The sequence below is a fragment of the Rana temporaria genome, chromosome 5 (genome assembly GCF_905171775.1).
Source record: "Rana temporaria chromosome 5, aRanTem1.1, whole genome shotgun sequence".
Lineage (NCBI taxonomy): Eukaryota > Metazoa > Chordata > Amphibia > Anura > Ranidae > Rana > Rana temporaria.
The window spans coordinates 186,540,726-186,562,210 of NC_053493.1; the positions used below are offsets into that span (position 1 = coordinate 186,540,726).

A 21,485-nucleotide genomic window follows, 5' to 3' on the forward strand; every position below is an offset into this window, starting at 1 on the left:
TGTCTCTGAGGTAAAACTGTGCTGTTGGCACTGTTCATAAAGCCCCTTCAGCACTAGAGGCCAAAACCTGTGTGAAAAAAAAAAAAAAAACCTCCAAGGTGGCCACCGGCCAGCTCAGGAAACGGAGCGCAAGCTACTAGAAAATGCCCGCCTGCTGTAGCTACCTGCCTCACAGCGCGGCTACAAGAAAATGCCCGGCAGCCACATTTTAATAGCAGCAGCGCGGCCACAAGAAAATGGCGCAGATTCAAGAAAAACGGTGCTGAGGACATGATGTGGATGAGAAGGCCGGAAAAAACGCAGTGGCCCTGGAGCGGAGGATCCCCCATAGCAGACCACCCACATAGAGAGCGGACCCCCAGAGGGAATGGGAGGACCCGAGACCCCCAAATCCCCCCCCCCAGGAAGCCCAGCTGTTCCATCCTGCCGAGACAGGAATAAAGTACTTACCGTCCTTGCGAGGTCTGCTGGTGCGTTCCTGACAGACCCACTTCCAAGCTGCCAGCCACGGCCCACTGTGACACAGACAGCAAGCAGACTGGTCAAATGTTGGCCCCGGAGCAAAAAGCTCACCGGCCACCCCTGGAGCAATGGGGTATGTCGTGGCCGACCCAGCGCATAGCCAAGGCCTGCTCACACTCGATGACAAGACTGGGGAGACTACAAGGATCTATATTATCCAGCCTGTCACCCAGCCGGCAGTTGATAGAAGATCTCAGGATCAAAAAATAAATAAAAAATTGAAATCTTTCAAATTAAAAAATTCCTCAGGACCATGGGCCCATAAAGGAGCCATGTCCTTCTCCTCTACTAGGCAGAAAAAAACTGAGCTGCTCAGAGCAGCGTGAGGGGTTATGACCAGAGGGACATGTTTTAACCATTAACATGTCTGCCTAGTCCTCTCCTAATAGACGGAACATAACCCTACAGTCAAGAGTATAAGGAAGCTGTGTCCATCCATGGACGAAAGAGAAAAAAAGTTTTACCCAAATGTTATGCGAGCATAAAGGTAATCATTTATATAAATATGAAATTATGGGTGGAACTCCACTTTAACTTGTGCACTCCGAATAAAAAAACTGTTGTGTGTAGTTATTAAAATCTAAATTAGGCATCACAGTAGATATAGCATAAAGCATCAAGCTTAAAAACAAAAACAAACACATGAATGTGGCAATCCCGGAGGTATGAGTCTGTAACAAATGAAGGACTGTACAGCGCTCAGTAAGGAGAGCTCTAAAAGCTGATTGAAGGGAAGAGGCACACCCTCTTAACACAGCACACAGGAACAGAGCTATGGCTGGTAATATTAGCTGGAGTTCCCTCCTGTGTCACCTTTTTTTCCTCCTAGTGTCAGAGAGGAACAAAGCAACAGTCAAAAACTACACATATTGGGCCTGATTCCCAAAAAAGCTGCCTAACTTAACTTTCAGCAGTTAAGTTACACTGACTTAAAATCTCTACCTAAGTGCCCGATCTTCAAAGCACTTACCTAGAAATTTCAGGCCGTGTAACTTAAGTGCCGCCGTCGCAAGGCGGTCCTCCTCTCCGGGGGGCGTTTAAAATTTAAATGAGGCGCGCTCCCGCGCCGGCCGTACTGCACATGCGTGTGACGTCATTTTCCCGACGTGCAGCGCGCGAACGTAATTAACGCCGGGCGGCTTTGAGAATTGCGACGGGACACTAAAGTTGCGACGGGTGAAAAAAAATATACGCGCAGGGAAAACAAATAATTATAAAAAAAAATGACAGCGTCGCTCAGCATGCATTCCTGAGAGGGAGAACTCCATGCCAATTTTCAAAGAAAAAAACCGGCATGGGTTCCCCCCCCCCAGGAGCATACCAGGCCCTTAGGTCTGGTATGGGTTGTAAGGAGACCCCCCCTACGCCGAAAAATCGATGTAGGGGGTCCCCCTACAATCCATACCAGACCCGTATCCAAAGCACGCTACCCGGCCGGTCAGGAAGGGAGTGGGGACGAGCGAGCGCCCCCCCCCTCCTGAGCCGTGCCAGGCCGCATGCCCTCAACATGGGGGGGTTGGGTGCTCTGGGGCAGGGGGGCGCACTGCGGGCCCCCCCACCCCAGAGCACCCTGTCCCCATGTTGATGAGGACAGGACCTCTTCCCGACAACCCTTGCCGTTGGTTGTGGGGGTCTGCGGCGGGGGCTTATCGGAATCTGGGAGTCCCCTTTAATAAGGGGGCCCCCAGATACCGGCCCCCCACCCTAAGTGAATGGATATGGGGTACATCGTACCCCTATCCATTCACCTGGAGGCAAAAAGTAAAAGTTAGTAAACACACAACACAAGGGTTTTTAAAATAATTTATTATTCTGCTCCGGAGGCCCCCCCTGTCTTCTTTATTAGCTCTATTACCAGGGGGGGCTTCTTCTTCCACTCTCCGGGGGTCTTCTTCCACTCTCCGGGGGTCTTCTTCTTCCGCTCTCCGGGGGGGGGCTTCTCCGCTCTCCGGGGGGGGGCTTCATCTCTCTTCGCCGCTCTCCGCTGTTGACTCGGCGAACCCCGGTTCTTCTGCAGATGTCCGGTGCCTTCTTCTTCAGCGCTGGCTGCCTGCTATCTTTGTGTGTTAGCTCAATTAGTAACAGGCAGCCGGCGCGGTCTTCTGTGACGTCACCTTCTTCTCTTCTGTTCTTCTCCCCTCTTCCGATGTTGCCTCGTCGCCTCTTGTCACTGTAATGATGGAAGCGCGCCTTGCATCCCATTTATATAGGCATCACCGTCCCATCATGCTCCGGCAGGTACCCACGTGGTGGGTGCCTACCCACGTGCACCCACCACGTGGGTACCTACCGGAGCATGATGGGACGGTGATGCCTATATAAATGGGATGCAAGGCGCGCTTCCATCATTACAGTGACAAGAGGCGACGAGGCAACATCGGAAGAGGGGAGAAGAACAGAAGAGAAGAAGGTGACGTCACAGAAGACCGCGCCGGCTGCCTGTTACTAATTGAGCTAACACACAAAGATAGCAGGCAGCCAGCGCTGAAGAAGAAGGCACCGGACATCTGCAGAAGAACCGGGGTTCGCCGAGTCAACAGCGGAGAGCGGCGAAGAGAGATGAAGACCCCCGGAGAGCGGAGAAGCCCCCCCCCCCCCAGAGAGCGGAAGAAGAAACCCCCCCCGGAGAGTGGAAGAAGACCCCCGGAGAGTGGAAGAAGACCCCCGGAGAGTGGAAGAAGAAGCCCCCCCTGGTAATAGAGCTAATAAAGAAGACAGGGGGGGCCTCCGGAGCAGAATAATAAATTATTTTAAAAACCCTTGTGTTGTGTGTTTACTAACTTTTACTTTTTGCCTCCAGGTGAATGGATAGGGGTACGATGTACCCCATATCCATTCACTTAGGGTGGGGGGCCGGTATCTGGGGGCCCCCTTATTAAAGGGGACTCCCAGATTCCGATAAGCCCCCGCCCGCAGACCCCGACAACCAACGGCAAGGGTTGTCGGGAAGAGGTCCTGTCCTCATCAACATGGGGACAGGGTGCTCTGGGGTGGGGGGGCCCGCAGTGCGCCCCCCTGCCCCAGAGCACCCAACCCCCCCATGTTGAGGGCAGGCGGCCTGGCACGGCTCAGGAGGGGGGGGGGGGGGCGCTCGCTCGTCCCCACTCCCTTCCTGACCGGCCGGGTAGCGTGCTTTGGATACGGGTCTGGTATGGATTGTAGGGGGACCCCCTACGTCGATTTTTCGGCGTAGGGGGGGTCTCCTTACAACCCATACCAGACCTAAGGGCCTGGTATGCTCCTGGGGGGGGAACCCATGCCGGTTTTGAATTTAAAAATTGCCGTGGAGTTCTCCCTCAGGAATGCATACCAAATGCCGTCACTTGAATGGGCCTTTACAAGGTGTGACTAACTTTACACATTGTAAAACCAGCCCTAGTTTTGCGCAAGCAAATTCGGAACTTACGCAGAAATCACAATGATGAAATGCTTTGAGAATCTGCTTAAGTCCTCATTTGCATACTCAAAGCTGCATTTCAATGAGAAATGCCCCCAGTGGCGGATGCGGTACTGCATCCTAAGATCTGACCGTGTAAGTGTCTTACACATGTCAGATTTTCTGCCTAACTTTGGAAAAAGCCTTTTGAGAATCGTTTCCAAAGTTAGGCACAGACTGAACAGCAGTTAAGTCTGCGTATCTCTTTTGGGAATCAGGCCCATTGCTCTTAATTGAGACAGAAAGGATATTCTATAAAAGGATATGCTTTTGCTCATATTTCATTTCTGAGGTTTACAACCATTTTAAGTAAAACATTATGGAAATTCCCCTGGTTAAAGCCAGTACTGGGTCCAGGACCTTGAAGACCCTCAGAGCTCTGCATAAGTCCAAATGTTAGGGCAACAAAACTGGAAGGGAAGTTTCTCGACTGAGAAGCACAGAAAGCACTTGTGTGTAGGGAAAGTGGGAAACCGACCTCTAGATCATTAATGAACAAATTAAACCAAATTGGTCCCAAGGCAGAGCCTTGGGGTACCTCACTTGCAACTCCAGACCATTCAGAATATACACTATTTATCACAATCCTCTGGAAGCACTCTTGTAACCAGTTTTCTATCCAGGATCAGTGATCTCATGATCAGGTGACTGGTCCCTGATAGTCATTGGGGATGAAGGCTCTCTGTTACAGCCTAGTTGTGCACCAGTGTCAGCTATTGGTTCCGGGGATGGGGATTTTTATAAGCATATTCCCAGCACGGGGCATTGTGCTAGAGAACATTTTTTAACCAATTAATGAGCAGGAAGCGCTTAACATTTCATGGCTTACATGCCTTGTTCTCTTAACTACAGCACATTTACAACAGTAATAGGTTTAAAAAATAGGCAAAATGTATGAATTTATTTAGAGACCATTTTAAAGGAAAACTAAAAGCAACATTTGGAAAACGTTAAGTTCTTACCCAACTTAGGTTTATCCCCATCACTGTTTTCGGTCGAGGACTCTATGCAATCCCAAAGTTCTTCCAGCAAAATTCTGATTTTTTCTTGACACACAAGAATAGAGAAAAAACATGTATGTATTATCAATATAGGACTAACATGAAAGAAACACAAAATAGTTAGATCCAAGCACTATTAGTTACTCCACCAAAAACAAGTACAAATTACGGTATATAAATAAATTAACAGCAGTTGTTGATTTAACCAATTCCCATCTGCGCTATAGCCGAATGATGGACATACGTTGCCTGGAGGGGGGTCAATAGACCTCCTCCCCTTTGCATGCTGCCCGCATGGCCCCTGCAGGGAACGCACTGATCTCAAGACTCGGGTGATCAGCTGTCAGCCAATGTCATGTGATGTAAACAGAAGATCGGCAACCGCTTTTTTTTTTCTCGTCAGTGCGAGGAAAAAAAAAAGAAGGCCAATCACCGTCTTCTGTGTAAGGGACATCGGTCCTGAAGAGGAAGACAGCCACTTCATCTGTGCCTACCAGTGCCACCTGCTGGTGCCCACAGTGCAAATCAGTGCCCACAAGTGCCACCTATCAATGCCCAATAGTGGTGCCAATCAATGCCTCAGTGTCACCAACCAGTGCCCATACCTGCCAGCTATCAGTGGCCCCTCTCAGTGCCGCCCATCAGTGGCCCCTCTCAGTGCCGCCCATCAGTGGCCCCTCTCAGTGCCGCCCATCAGTGGCCCCTCTCAGTGCCGCCCATCAGTGGCCCCTCTCAGTGCCGCCCATCAGTGGCCCCTCTCAGTGCCGCCCATCAGTGGCCCCTCTCAGTGCCGCCCATCAGTGGCCCCTCTCAGTGCCGCCCATCAGTGGCCCCTCTCAGTGCCGCCCATCAGTGGCCCCTCTCAGTGCCGCCCATCAGTGGCCCCTCTCAGTGCCGCCCATCAGTGGCCCCTCTCAGTGCCGCCCATCAGTGGCCCCTCTCAGTGCCGCCCATCAGTGGCCCCTCTCAGTGCCGCCCATCAGTGGCCCCTCTCAGTGCCGCCCATCAGTGCTGTCTCATCAATGTACTGTATATCAATGAAGGAGAAAAATCATATAAAACTGTTTTGTATTTTTTGTCTATTACGGTAATTATTATTTCTATTTTAACAAAAAATAAAAAACCCAGGAGGTGATAAAATACCACCAAAAGAAAGCTCCATTTGTGGGAAAAAAAATGCAAAAAAATGTCATTTGGGTACAGTGTTGTATGACCGTGCAATTGTTGTTCAAAGAGAGACAGCACAGTATTTTTGAAAATCCAATTAAGCGATCTTTAAAAATCTTTCATGTTGCGGGTTCTGTCTGTCTGCTGGACATCCCTTTCGACAGCAGCTTAAAATTAAACAGTGTTTAATTTATTTTTATTTTTTTAAAGGACTATGTATCCCATGGTACCTTGCTGCCTGCAAGCCGTTATTCCTTTACTGACTGTGCCTCCTGAAACTTCTCCTCTCAGCACCTCTGTAGTTCAAACAGCAGCCTCAGAATTCTGTGACACATCAAATGTGTGGAGATCTTTCACAAAGTAAGTTTACAACCTTCAAGAATGTTCAGACTAATGGGAGTATGCAACACGTAATTGAAATACAATGTGGAAATGAACAAGTTTTAAATAAATGTACTATATGCCAGGACAAAAATATAAAAGGATGAGGAATAAATTATTTCTTATAAGATTATGTTATGGCAGTGACAGTTAGCACCAAAACCCCTAAATAGTATGCTACATAAAAAGGTAATCTGTCAGTATATGGACTGAACAGGAAAATGTAAGAAGAATAAAAATGATCCTCTCCCCTCTGCCACTGACGAGAGGTGCGATATGCATTAGATAACTCACTTCAGATCATTTTGAGATACAGTCTAGCTTAAAAAAACACCAGCAGCAGCTCTTGAGAATTGTTTTCTGCTTCTAGAAGCAAATAGGGTTATTCTATGGGGGTTAGTTACGAAAGGCAAATCCACTTTGCTACAAGTGCAAACTACAAGTTCAAAGTGCACTTGAAATTGCAGAGATCTGCTGATTTTATTATCCAATCATGTGCAAGCTAAAATGCGTTTTTTTATTTTACTTGCATGTCCCCCTCGGATCTACAGCAACTGCACTTCCAAGTGCACTTTGCACTTGTAGTTTGCACTATTATAACTGTTTTCCTCCAGCATTTTTCTGTCTTTTTTTTAAGCTTAACTAGGTAGATTCAGTAAGAGTTAGGCCGGCTTATCAGTAGATAAGCCGACCTAACTCAGAATCTACGCCGACTTACTTAACCACCAGCCGCCGTCAAATAACGGCGACAAGGTGGTTGCTTAACTCTGGGAGGACGTTCTATAACGTCCTCCCAGAATCGCGCTCCCGCACGCCCCCTGGGGCGCGCACACGGGAATTTCCGTGATCACGGTGAATTGCTGCTGATAGCGGCCGTTCACCACGTGATCGCTCCTTCCAATGACGGAGCTATCACATGTAAACAAACCGGCGTCATTTGATGACGCCGGTTCCTCCCTCCTCTCTCTGTACCGATCGGTACAGTGTGAGAGGAGAGCGCGGATGGCAGCAGCACTGTGGGATGGATCTGTGACTATTGCAGACACAGATCCATCCATCCCTGCTCAGCCATCCCTGCAATACCTTCCCTTCGCATTACTCTGCAATACCTTCCCTTCGCATTACTCTGCAATACCTTCCCTTCGCATTACTCTGCAATACCTTCCCTTCGCATTACTCTGCAATACCTTCCCTTCGCATTACTCTGCAATACCTTCCCTTCGCAATACTCTGCAATACCTTCCCTTCGCAATACTCTGCAGTACCCCCGCGCAATACTCTGCAGTACCCCCGCGCAATACTCTGCAGTACCCTGCAATACCCCCCGCACAATACTCTGCAATACCCCCCGCACAATACTCTGCAATAACCCCCGCACAATACTCTGCAATACCCCCCGCACAATACTCTGCAATACCCCCCGCACAATACTCTGCAATACCCCCCGCACAATACTCTGCAATACCCCCCGCACAATACTCTGCAATACCCCCCGCACAATACTCTGCAATATCCCCCGCACAATACTCTGCAATACCCCCCGCACAATACTCTGCAATACCCCCGCACAATACTCTGCAATACCCCCCGCACAATACTCTGCAATACCCCCCGCACAATACTCTGCAATACCCCCCGCACAATACTCTGCAATACCACGGCCAATACTTTGCAATACCACGGCCAATACTTTGCAATACCACGGCCAATACTTTGCAATACCACGGCCAATACTTTGCAATACCACGGCCAATACTTTGCAATACCACGGCCAATACTCTGCAATACCCAGAAAATACTCTGGGGAAAAAAAATTGTTTTAACCACTTCCCGCCCACGTCATATGAGGTCCTTGACTTTGTGCAGGGATATCTAAATGATGCCTACAGCTACAAGCATCATTCAGATATCATTTTTTTCAGCCGGCGATTCTCTACACTATAAGAACGATCATGGCGGCTGTTCCGCCTCTTAATCGTTCTTACGGGAGGCAAAAGGGGACGTCCCCACTCCCTTCGCCCTCCGATGCTTCTTCCAACTCACCGCTGCGATCGAAGCCAGGATCGTTTTTTTTTTTTTTTTTTTCAGGCTTCCCAGCCTAGAGGTGAGATGTGGGGTCTTATTGACCCCATATCTCACTGTAAAGAGGACCTGTCATGCTATATTCCTATTACAAGGGATGTTTACATTCCTTGTAATAGGAATAAAAGTAATCAAAACATTTATTTTTGGGGGAAAACGTGTCAAACTAAAATAAAGTACAATGAACAATAAAAATAAAAAAACAACATTTAAAGCGCCCCTGTTCCCGCGTGCTCGTATACAGAAGCGAACGTGCACGTAAGTCCCGCCCACATATGAAAACGGTGTTCAAACCACACATGTGAGGTACCGCTGCGAACGTTAGAGCGAGAGCAATCATTTTGGCCCTAGACCTCTTCTAAAAACATGTAACCAGTAAAAACATTTAAAGCGTCACCTATGGGGATTTTTAAGTAGCGAAGTCTGGCGCCATTCCACAAGCGTGTGCAATATTGAAGGGTGACATGTTGGGTATCTATTTACTCGGCGTAACTTCATCTTTCATATTATGCAAAAACATTGGGCTAACTTTAATGTTTTTTTTTTAAAAGCCCAAAAAACGGGGTTACTTACCGGTAACATCCCTTTTCCAGGAGTCTTTCAGGACAGGTACTGTAGAGAGACACAGGCTCCTCCCCTCACAGGAAACACCGCCTTCCAATTAGGAATTTAGGCCTCATCCTCCCTCAGCTCCTCAGTTTTTTCCAGAGTACCTCCGGCCAGCTGGGGAGACACAAGAACACGTCATAAAAGTATAATATTTCATCTTACCTGACGGCCTCGTCTGATGAGTTTTCATAATATCCCCTACAACAAAGAGGGTGGGTACCAGTGCTGTCCTGAAAGACTCCTGGAAAAGGGATGTTACCGGTAAGTAACCCCGTTTTTCCCTGTTCGTCTTTCAGGACAGGTACTGTAGAGAGGATAAGCGAGCACCTTACCCTAGGGTGGGACAACTGCTTGCAGTACTTTGCGTCCAAAAGCCTGGTCTTTGGTTGAAAGTAGGTCCAGTCTGTAATGTTTTACAAACGTTGAAAAACTAGACCATGTTGCAGCCTTGCAGATCTGCTCCGGGGAAGCACCAGCACACTCTGCTTGGGAAGTTGCTACTGCCCTGGTGGAATGAGCCCTGATACCCTGTGGAGGCTCTACTCCCCTAGAAGAATAAGCTAGAACGATGGCTGCCCTTAACCACCTGGCTATCGTGCGTCTAGAAGCCCTAGACCCTTTCCTGGACCCAGAAAACAAAACAAATAGTGAATCAGCTTTCCTGAACTGATTTGTGTAATCCAAGTATTGTAGGACACACCTCCTAACGTCTAGGTTGTGAAACTTGTGTTCCTGTTCCCTCACAGGATTTGAACAAAAAGAAGGCAATGTTATTTCTTGACTTCTGTGAAAATTAGAAGCTACCTTTGGTAGAAAAGCCGGATCTGTCTTAAAAATGATGCGATCCGGAAAAACTTGAAAAAAGGGGGCCCTAATAGATAGGGCCTCGAGTTCGCTCACTCTCCTGGCAGTAGTGATCGCTACTAAAAATACTGTTTTGAGAGTGATCACTTTTAAACTACAATTGTCTAAAGGCTCAAATGGTTCTACTGTAAAGGCCTGAAGAACCAATGAGAGATCCCAAACTGGGAAGTTGGAGGTTTTTACAGGTCTCCGTCTACTCAAAGCCTTAAAAAATCTAGAGACCCAGGGGTCAAATGCTAGTTGTTTTTCAAGAAATACACTTAGTGCTGACACTTGACCCTTCAGCGTGCTAGTGGCCAGCCCTTTATCAGCCCCAGCTTGTAGAAATTCTAAAACAGCCACAGAGCTGTTGACACTGAAGGAGCTTTCTGCACACCAGATGTTAAACCGTTTCCACACTTTTTGGTAAATGGCTTGTGTCTCCTTCTTTCTACAGCTTAAGAGTGTTTCAACCAGGCGTTCTGAAAACCCTTTGCCCCTCAGCAGCTCTTCCTCAGAAGCCAAGCTGCCAGATTCCACCTCTCTACCTGCGGGCAGCAGATTGGACCCTGTAAAAGGAGATCCTCCCGGATTGGCAGAATCCAAGGAGGTTCTATTGATAAACCTTTCAGGATAGAGAACCATGGTCTCCTGGGCCAATGAGGTGCGATGAGAATCAGTGTTGTGTTCTCCCCCTGCAGTTTCCTCAGGACTGCTGGTATTAGAACCGGAGGGGGGAAAGCATAACACCTGGAGAACTGCCAGGTTTGGGCCAGAGCGTCCACCGCCAGAGCTCCATCCCACCTGTTTAGGGAAAAAAAGAGCTGAGTCTTGGCATTTTCTCTTGAGGCGAATAAATCCACCTCCGGAAGACCCCATCTTTGAGTGATCGCTCTGAAGACTTCTTGATTCAGAACCCAATCGCCCTCCCTCAGTTTCTTCCTGCTGAGGAAGTCTGCGACCTGATTGAATTCTCCCTTCAGATGTATGGCTGAGAGGGACAAGACATTGGCCTCTGCCCATATGAGAATAGACTTCGTCAGATCCCATAAGGACTTGCTCCTGGTGCCCCCCTGCTTGTTGACATAAGCTACTGCGGAGGAGTTGTCTGTCCTGACTCGAACATGCTGACCCTGCAGCTCCTTCTGAAAGGCTTTGAGAGCTAACTCTATCGCTTTTAGTTCTCTCCAATTCGAAGATTTTTGCGAGTCCTCTTTTGCCCAGCGACCCTGAGTCAGAAGGGAGTCCAGGTGTGCTCCCCAACCGGAGCCACTGGCATCTGTTGTCACTGTTCTGGAGATCGGGGAGACCCAATTCAGGCCCTGTAAAAGGTTCGCCCCCTTCCTCCACCACCAAAGGGACCTCTTGATGTGAACCGGTATGGATATCAGGGAATCCAAGGAGTCCGGTTTGTGATCCCAAATGTTCAGTATGAACAGTTGCAGGGGTCGGTAATGCAGACCTGCCCACTGCACTGCAGGAAGAGAAGATGTCAATAACCCCAGAGCTGACATGACTTTCCTTATCGGAAGCTGGCCGCTTCCCTGAAGGAGTGATATTACATTGTCCACCTTCTGAACTTTTTCTATTGGGAGAAAAGTCATCTGTCTGGTTGAGTCCAGTACATATCCCAGAAAAGTGACTCTTTGGGAGGGTGTCAGGCTGGATTTTTCCAGATTGAGTAGCCAACCTAAGTTTACCAGAATCTCCTTTGCAACCTGGAGGTCCTGGGACAACCGTGTCGGGGAATCTGCAAAAAATAGCAGATCGTCCAGGTATGCCACTACCAGGATGCCCCTGAGACGTAGAAAGGCTAGTACCTCCACCATCACTTTGGTGAATATGCGGGGGGAAGAGGAGAGCCCGAAGGGGAGTGCTTTGAACTGTAGGTGAAACGTCCCTTCTCTGGACCTCACGGCCAGTCTGAGAAATCTCTGATGGCATTCTGCTATTGGGATGTGCAGGTAGGCATCCTTTAGATCTATGGATGCCATGAAGCAGTTCGGAAGGAGGAGCGTCCTCACGGAATAGATAGAATCCATCCGAAACCTTTTGTATGTGACCGAGGTGTTTAGAGGTTTCAAATTCAGTATAAGTCTGAATTTCCCGGAAGGCTTGCGGACCACGAAGATGTGGGAGTAGAAGCCCTTGCCCGTTTCCTCCGATGGAACCCGAACCACCACATCCTGATCCTCCAACTCCTGAAGAGAGGAGAGCAGGGCCACAGATTTTTCTTTGCACTGTGGTAAATTGGTGACTAAAAGTCTGGATGGGGGGGGACTTGAGAACTCTAGTCTGTACCCTCTCCTTATGATCCCCAGCACAAATTGGTTGCTGGTGATCAGCTCCCATTGTGGGAGAAAGGCCCCCAACCTTCCTCCCACCTTGACTCCGTCATTGAGGCTTTTGGGGCTGTTCAGGAGCACGAAAAAGCGCCCCGGCACGGCCCTTACCCTTTTGTCCCCAAAACTTTTTCTTTCCCTCAGGTTTTGAGACTTCCACCTTCTTTTGGGTCCAGAATTTTTTCTTTGCTTGTCCCCCAAATTTTTTCTTTAAGGGGAAAGCCTTTTTCTTATCGGCTGTACGATCTAAGACAGCCTCTAAGCCTGGCCCAAATAATAAATCTCCTGTAAGGGGGATCCCGCACAACTTCACCTTTGAGGCGCTATCCCCCTGCCATGTCTTGAGCCAGAGAGCCCTTCTTGCAGAATTAGATAGAGCTGCAGACCTGGCCGACATGCGGATTGACTCTGCTGAGGCGTCCGCTACATACCGCACGCCATTCAGCAAGGTTGGAAAAGAGGATAGTATGGTCTCTTTAGGCGTTCCGGCTTCAATATGTGCCCTGATCTGTGAGAGCCAATGCTCTAGATTACGGGCCACCACCGTTGCTGCCATAGCTGGCTTAAGGTTCCCTTGAGAAGCATCCCAGGACTTCTTTAACAGTGAGTCCATCCGCCTGTCCATTGGGTCTGAAAGGACCCCCATGTCCTCAAACGCCAAGTCCGTATGTCGGGATACCTGCGAGAAGGCAGCATCCAATTTGGGGGATTTGTTCCATACTAAAGCTTCCTCTTCAGAAAAAGGAAATCTTCTCTTCAACGAGTTTGAGAAGAAAGGTTTCCTGTCTGGATCCTGCCATTCTTTTTTGATGGCATTGACCAGGACTTCATGGACTGGGAAAACCTTTCTCTTTTGTTCTCCCAAGCCACTATACATCTGGTCATGGAGTGACAGTGTCTTTTTCTCCTCAGCTATCCCTAAAGTAGTGTGGATAGTTTCTAACAATTCTTCCACCTCTTCAAGGGAAAGCTTGTAGCGAGAGACCTTTGAGGGCCCTGCCTCTGTCCCCTCACCATCTGACTCCTCTTGGGAGCTAGAAGCCGCACTATCTTGCTCCTCCTCAGCGTCCTCTCTGATGTCCGCAGGTTTCTCTCTACTCACAGAGGGAAGAACCTCAGGATTGGGTGGAATTAACTGTTGCGCTACAGAAGGGCTGCTTTGGGGCAACTGAAAATTAGCAAAGATGTCTTTAAAAGATTGAAAGGTGCCAGAAAGCTCTTTCATAGAAGCTGCTAATTCAGATGCCTGCTCTGCCTCCCTTTCCTTAATCAGCCCCTCAATACATCTCCTGCAAAGTGCTTTGTTCCAATTCTCACTAAGGGAAGATCTGCAGGAAGGGCATTTCTTCTTGCTGTGGGCTGATTTTTCTGTGGATTTCTGAAAAACACAGAAGCAAAGTGGAGGCTAAATGAGAGAGAGCCCAGCGCTAACATAGGTAACCACGAGGAGTGTTCCAGGACCAACCACCACCAGGGTTCTAGACACACTACAGAGACAAAAACTCCCCGACCACCAGGAGAAGAAAAAGTGACAAAAATCACCAGTGAGGCTGTAACATGATAAGGGAACACCACCCCAGGGTTCTCCTTACCTTAGAGTGGCTGGTGCTGTCGTCATCCGGAGGTGCACGTGAAGCCTCTGCTTCCGACATCTCGCTGAGGAATGTGGTCGCGACTGCCTCCAAAAACGCCGACACTACGGCTGAAAAGAGAGGCCGCACCAGCCCAGCATCAGGCCTTTTCACTCTGCAGCGTCTGGGACCAGTGACGCGTATCCGGCGGAAGTGCCCGCCCCCCCGGAACTGACGTCACTCGTCATCCGGTCCGGCCCAGCTTCCTGGCCGACTGTGATTTCTCACAGGGAGTGTGCACACCGCCTGCAGCGCCACCCCTGTGCGAGTACTAAAATAGACCTCCGCGGTTGAAAACCACCCCAGGAATGTCCGCGGGACGCTACACACCGATGTCCTGGGTAAGTAGCTTCCCCAGCTAGCCAGGACGCCGTGTTTTAGAAAAATAGCCCTGAGCCCAGGGAGAACAGGTCCCCCCTCTCAGGAAATTTGGCCTCAGCTTCCCCAGCTGTCTGGCCCTTGGCCCCAAGCAGTGTCTCCCCTCCGGAGGAAACACCATAAACTGAGGGAGGATGAGGCTTAAATTCCTAATTGGAAGGCGGTGTTTCCTGTGAGGGGAGGAGCCTGTGTCTCTCTACAGTACCTGTCCTGAAAGACGAACAGGGAAAAAATGCGTTCGAAAAATTGCTGTGCAAATACCATGCGCGATAAAAAGATGCAACGACCGCCATTGTATTCTCTAGGGCATGGATATGCAATTAGCGGACCTCCAGCTGTTGCAAAACTACAAGTTCCATCATGCCTCTGCCTCTGGGTGTCATTCTTGTGGCTGTGAGTCTTGCTATGCCTCATGGGACTTGTAGTTCTGCAACAGCTGGAGGTCCGCTAATTGCATATCCCTGCTCTAGGGTCTTTGCTAAAAAAGCATATATAATGTTTTGGGGTTCTATGTAATTTTCTAGCAAATAAATGATGATTTTTCTATTTAGGAGAGGAATGTCAGAATTGGTCTGGGTGTTCCAGAACGCCTGATGGTGCTCCCTGCATGTTGGGCCTTTGTATGTGGCCACGCTGTGTAAAAGTCTCACACATGTGGTATCGCCATACTCGGGAGGAATAGCAGAATGTGTTTTGGGGTGTAATTTGTGGTATGCATATGCTGTGTGTGAGAAATAACCTGCTAATATGAAACTTTTGTGGAAAAAAAATAAAAATAAAAAAAACCTTGATTTTGCAAAGAATTGTGGGAAAAATTACAACTTCAAAAAACTCACAATGCCTCTTTCTAAATACCTTGGAATGTCTTCTTTCCAAAAAAGGGTCATTTGGGGGGTATTTGTACTTTTCTGGCATGTTAGGGTCTCAAGAAATGAGAGAGGCTGTCAGTACATCAGATGTGATCAAATTGATACATTTTCAGTAATTGGTACCATAACTTGTAGACCTTATAACTTTCACCCAGACTAAATAATATGCAATTTTTTTTTTAACCAAAGATATGTAGCAGTATACATTTTAGGCCAAATTTATGAAGAAAATTTCATTTTTTGCAAAATTTTATAATAGAAATGAAGAAAAATTAATTTTTTTACAAAATTTTCGTTCTTTTTTCATTTATAGCGAAAAAAATAAACGCAGAGGTGATCAAATACCACTAAAAGAAAGCTCTATTTGTGGGGAAAAAAGGACAAAAATTTCATTTGGTTACAGTGTTGTATGACTGAGTTATTGTCATTCAAAATGTGAGAGCACCGAAAGCTGAAAATTGGTCTGGTTATTAAGGGTGTTTCAGTGCCCAGTTGTCAAGTGGTTAAGCGTATGCTCAAACAGAGATACGCTTAAACATATCTAAGATACGACGGCTTGCGCCATCCTATCTTAGATTGCAATATTTTGGATGGCCGCTAGGTGGCGCTTCCATTGCGGTCGGCGTAGAATATGTAAATGAGGCGATACTCCGATTCACGAACGTACGATAGGCCGACGCAGTACTTTTACGCCGTTTACGTAAGAGATAGGCCGCGTAAAATTAGAGCTAGGCCATATTGGAATAGTAATGTCAAGTATGGCCCCGTTCCCGCATCGAAATTCAAATTTTTTAACGTCGTTTGCGTAAGTCGTCCGTGAATCGGGATTTACGTTGTTTACGTCCACGTCAAAATCAATAGGTCCGTGCGGCATACTTAGCCGCAATGCACACTGGGGAATGTAGGCGCCCGGCGCATGCGCAGTTCGAAAAAAACGTCAAAAACGTAAGGTCAAGCCCCATTAACATAAAACATGCCCCCCAACTCATTTGAATTAGGCGCCCTTACGCCCACCGATTTAGGCTACGCCACCGTAATTTAGCAGGTAAGTACATTGTGAATCACGTACTTGCCTAGCTAACTTATGGTGGCGTAGCTTAAATGCCTTAAGCTACGCTACCGCAAAGTTAAGAAAATGTACCTGAATCTAGCCAATAGTATGTATGGAGCCATATTGTGTTTGCTTCCATTTCTCCATATACAAGAAATCAGTGTAAATTTGTAGCAAATGGATATAGCACTGTATGGCAAGAAGTTAGTAAAATAAGCCAGGAACCAACACTATGCCCCATCGTGGGTGAGTAATAGTGCCCAATTGTTGGTTTCAGTGGGAAAAATGGCACCCCATTCTGGTCAGTGGTAGGAATTATGCCCCAATGTTGGTGTCCGTGGGGAACGGGGAACAGTGCCTCATATCAGTGGGATGAATATTGCCCCAAGGGCCGGATAAAGGAAAGCAAAGGGCCATATATTGCCCATGGACTGAAGTTTGGAGACCCCCGGTCTATATATTGATGCTGGGAGCTACTGTTCAAACACTAGCCAATATCTTCCCAAGATGGGAATTAAAAAAAAAAAAAAAAAACACACAGGGCTGGCAATGTTAGCCATTCAAATAAGAGTCAAGTCCATCATAATATACATTGGAAATATACTGTTCAGTTTTAACTTATGGTTATTAAGGCAGATTTTTGTTTTATCTTAAATGGGTTGTAAAGGTTTGTCTTTTTTTTTCTAAATTGGTTTAAGCTAGTGCATTGTTGGTTCACTTACCTTTTCATTCGATTTCCCTTCTAAATGTTTTTTTTCTTTGTTTGAATTTCTCACTTCCTGTTTCTCCTCAGTAAGCTTTCCACTATCATCCGAGCGATGGAAAGTCATTCAGAACAGCTTACTGAACAGCTTACTGAGGAGGAACAGGAAGTGAGAAATTCAGACAAAGAAAACAAAGAAAAAAAACATTTAGAAGAGAAATCGAAAAAGGTAAGTGAACCAACAATGCACTAGCTTAAAGGAACCCATTTCGAAAATAAAAAAACAAACCTTTACAACCCCTTTAACCACTTAAGGACCCATTCACGCCGATATACGTCGGCAGAATGGCATATCCAGGTACATGTACGTGGCTCTAAGCCCAGCCGTAGGGTCGCGGGCGCGTGACCGCAACCCGGGCCGAAGCTCCGTGGCTGCGGAACTCGCGGACCCGATCGCCGCTGGAGTCCCGCGATCGGTCCCCGGAGCTGAAGAACGGGGAGAGCTGTATGGAAACACAGCTTCCCCGTTCTTCACTGTGGCGCTAGGGAACCACAATCGATAACGTCAGACCTACAGCCACAGCCCGCTACAGTTAGAAACACAAATGAGGTCATACATAACCCCATCAGCGCCTCCTTGTGGTTAACTCCCAAACTGCAACTGTCATTTTCACAGTAAACAATGCATTTTAAAATGCATTTTTTTGCTGTGAAAATGACAATGGTCCCAAAAATGTGTCAAAATTGTCCGAAGTGTCCGCCATAATGTCGCAGTCACGAAAAGAAATCGCTGATCGCTGCCATTATTAGTAAAAAAATAATAATCAATAAAAATGCAATAAAACTATCCCCTTTTTTGTAAACGCTATAAATTTTGCGCAAACCAATCGATAAACGCTTATTGCGATTTTTTTTTACCAAAAATAGGTAGAAGAATACGTATCGGCCTAAACTGAGGGAAAAAAATAATGTTTTATATATTTTTGGGGGATATTTATTATAGAAAAAAGTAAAAAATATTGCATTTTTTTTAAAAATAGTCGCTCTATTTTTGTTTATAGCGCAAAAAATAAAAACCGCAGAGGTGATCAAATACCACCAAAAGAAAGATCGATTTGTGTGAAAAAAAGGACGCCAATTTTGTTTGGGAGCCACGTCGTACGACCGCCTAATTGTCAGTTAAATCGACGCAGTGCCCGAATCGCAAAAACTGTCCAGGTCCTTTAGCTGCCTAAAGGTCCGGGTCTTAAGTGGTTAATGCATTAAGATAAAAAACCTTCTGTGTGCAGCAGTCCCCCCCCCCCCCCAATACCTACACAAGCCCCATCTCCATCCAGCGATGTACACGAGTGCCTCGGCCGTCCGGGACTCTCCCTCCTGAATAGCTAAGAAACAGCAGTGGCGGCATTGGCTCCTGCTGCAGTCAAAGTCAGCTAGCCACTCAGGAGAGTGTGTGGGTGGGGCTGGGCTGCAGTGAAGTGTCTAAATGGACACACAGAGCTGCAGCTCGGCTCGGGTGCCCCCATAGCAAGCTTCTTGCTGTGGGGGCACTTAACAGGAGGAAGAGGCCAGTAGCAACCGAAGAGTGACCCGAGACGAGGAGGAGCCAGGCTGCTCTGTGCAAAACCATTTCACAGAGCAGGTACAGCAAGTATAACATGAATTCTGTAAAAATAAATAAAATGACACCAACCTAAACCATACATATACAGTTGTGCTCATAAGTTTACACACCCTGGCAGAATTTATGATTTCTTGGCAATTTTTCAGAGAGTATGAATAACGCAAAAACATTTCTTTCACTCACAGTTGGTGTTTGGCTGACGCCATTTATTGTCAATCAACTGTGTTTACTCTTTTTTTAAATCATAATGGCAACAGAAACTACCCAAATTACCCTGATCAAAAGTTTAAATACCCTGGTGATTTTCGCCTGATAACATGCACACAAGTTGACACAAAGGCGTTTGAATGGCTATTACCCACTTAAGGACAGCCTAACGCCGATATACGTCGGCAGAATGGCACGGCTGGGCACAATCACGTATGGGTACATCCTCTTTAAGTACCCAGCCGTGTGTCGCGCGCGCCCGTGACCCGGTCCGAAGCTCCGTGACCGCGGGACCCGATCGCCACCGGTGTCCCACGATCGGTCACAGGAGCTAAAGAACGGGGAGAGGTGTGTGTAAAACACACCTTCCCCGTTCTTCACTGTGGCAATGCCAGTGATCGTCTGTTCCCTGATATAGGGAAAGACGATCACTGACATCACACGTCCAGCCCTGCCCCCCTACAGTTAGAAACACATATGAGGTCACACAACCCATACAGCGCCCCCTAGTGGTTAACTCCTAAACTGCAATTGTCATTTTCACAGTATTCCGTGCATTTTTATAGCACCTTTCGCTGTGAAAACGACAATGGTCCCAAAAATGTGTTGATCGCCACCATTAGTAGTAAAAAATAAAATATTAATAAAAATGCCATAAAACTATCCCCTATTGTGTAAACGCTATAAATTTTGCGCAAACCAATCGATAAACGCTTATTGCGTTTTTAAAAACAGGAGGTCAAAATAAATACAGGTCAGAAAAAATTGATCTACCAAGAAAATAAGGGAAGGTACAAGAGAATTGGAAAGCAAAACATGTATTGTTATCATACCCATGGATAAGGGGGGTGGGCTGGTAATTCTCACCAAGGGGGACAATGAGGCCAAACTGCAAAAACTAGTAAATTATCAAAATACATAGAAGAAACTTAAAAGACCTCTAAATTGAAGATAGTATTGGAGCAATTAAGAAAGGTGCTTAAAAAGGCATTTTGGATAAAAAATAAAAAAAGAGAATGCCAGATATCTTAATGTAAAAGCCCCACAGATACAAGGTTGATAAATTACTGGGAGGGGCTGGGCATGACCCAGCTGTCTTGGTCCACGTTGGAACCAGTGACAGAACATATGGAGGGTGGAGGCTCCTTAAGAACCAATTTAAAGAACTAGGCTGCAATTTGAAGGGAAGGACCTCCGAGGTGACATTCTCTGAAATATTGCGTGTGCCATGCGCAAAACAGGAAAGGCAAGGGGGCGACTAGAGAGCTGAATGCATGGCTAAAGACCTGGTGTAAGGAGGAGGGATTTGGGTGTTTAGAGCACTGGGCTGACTTTTCACTGGGGTTCAACCTATATGCTAAAGATGATTTCCACCTAAAAGGAAGGGGGTCTACTGTGCTGGGGGAGAAGATTATGGGAAGGCTGGGGGAGTATTTAAACTAGGATTTTGGGGGGGAGGGTGAACTAGATTATAATGGGGTAGACAGGTCAGACAGAAGTCATCCCCTATTGGTGGATTGAATGGGGAAATATGGGGAGGGCTATGGTAGATGATTTGAAGGTTCCTATGTTACAAACAACCATTGGAAATGGTACTATCTGTACTAAAATAAAAAAATATGCAACATACGTTTGCAAAAATTACAATGAATTAAAGTGTTTGTTCACCAATGCCAGAAGTCTGTCAAGCAAAATAGGTGAGTTGGAAGCTCTGGTACACAAGGAAAACTATGATCTACTTGGTATTGCTGAATCTTGGCTTCAGTCGTCTCATGACTGGGCTATTAATATTCCCTGGCTATGTTCTCTTTCGGAAAGACGGGGTAAAACGGTGGTGTCTGTCTCACTTTGAGTGATCTCAAAGCGAGTGTAAAAGAGGACCTAGTTGATGGAGAGTGTGATGAGTCTGAAGCATTATGGGTGGATCTGTACACGGGTGTGCGTTACTACAAATGTCATTGGAGTTTGTTATAGACCCCCCCAGTGTTCGTGATGAGAGGGAGACTCAGCGCCTTGCACAGATGGAAAGGGCTGCAAGGGCTGGGATGGTGATAATAATGGGGAATTTTAACTACCGGAAATTTACTTGAGTAATGGCACTGCTGTGACAGTTAAAAGGGAACAAATTTATAAACCTATTACAAGACAATTTTATGGTCCAATTTATTGAGGGCCAGACTAGGAATAAAGCTATGCTGGACCGGATAATCTCAAACCATGCAGAGCTTATTACCAATATTCATATAAAAGAGCATCTGGGTAGCAGTGACCATAACATAATTTAATGATAGTTGTAAGCAACAAACACATACGGGTAAGATAAAAACACTTAACTTTAAGAGAGCAAATTTTCCAAGGATGAGAGCTGCTCTCCAGGATTTAGACTGGGAGGGAATATTGGCATCAATCGACACAGACTAGAAATGTAAATTATTCAAAGTAACTGTATGTAAACTCACTGCAAAGTATATTCCTATGGGCAATACGTTTATAAGGCTAAAAATAAAACCCATGTGGCTCACGGCCAAAGTTAAAATGGTTGTAAATAATAAAAAAAGAGCTTTTAAAAAATATATAAAAAATGGAGTTACACTTACCGGTAACGTCCTTTCCAGTAGTCTTTCAGGACAGCCACAATA

General features: G+C 46.7%; 1 protein-coding gene across 6 annotated transcripts in view; it reads right to left on the reverse strand.

The window, feature by feature from the left end:
* The window catches only part of ICE1 (interactor of little elongation complex ELL subunit 1), a 537,335-nt gene that overhangs the window by 304,586 nt on the left and 211,264 nt on the right, over positions 1 to 21,485 (reverse strand). For all 6 annotated transcript variants that reach the window (XM_040353451.1, XM_040353452.1, XM_040353450.1 and 3 more), the window contains one exon: positions 4,921 to 5,004. In XM_040353451.1, coding sequence (XP_040209385.1) covers positions 4,921 to 5,004 — 84 coding nt within the window. The remainder of the gene's footprint in view (positions 1 to 4,920; positions 5,005 to 21,485) is intronic.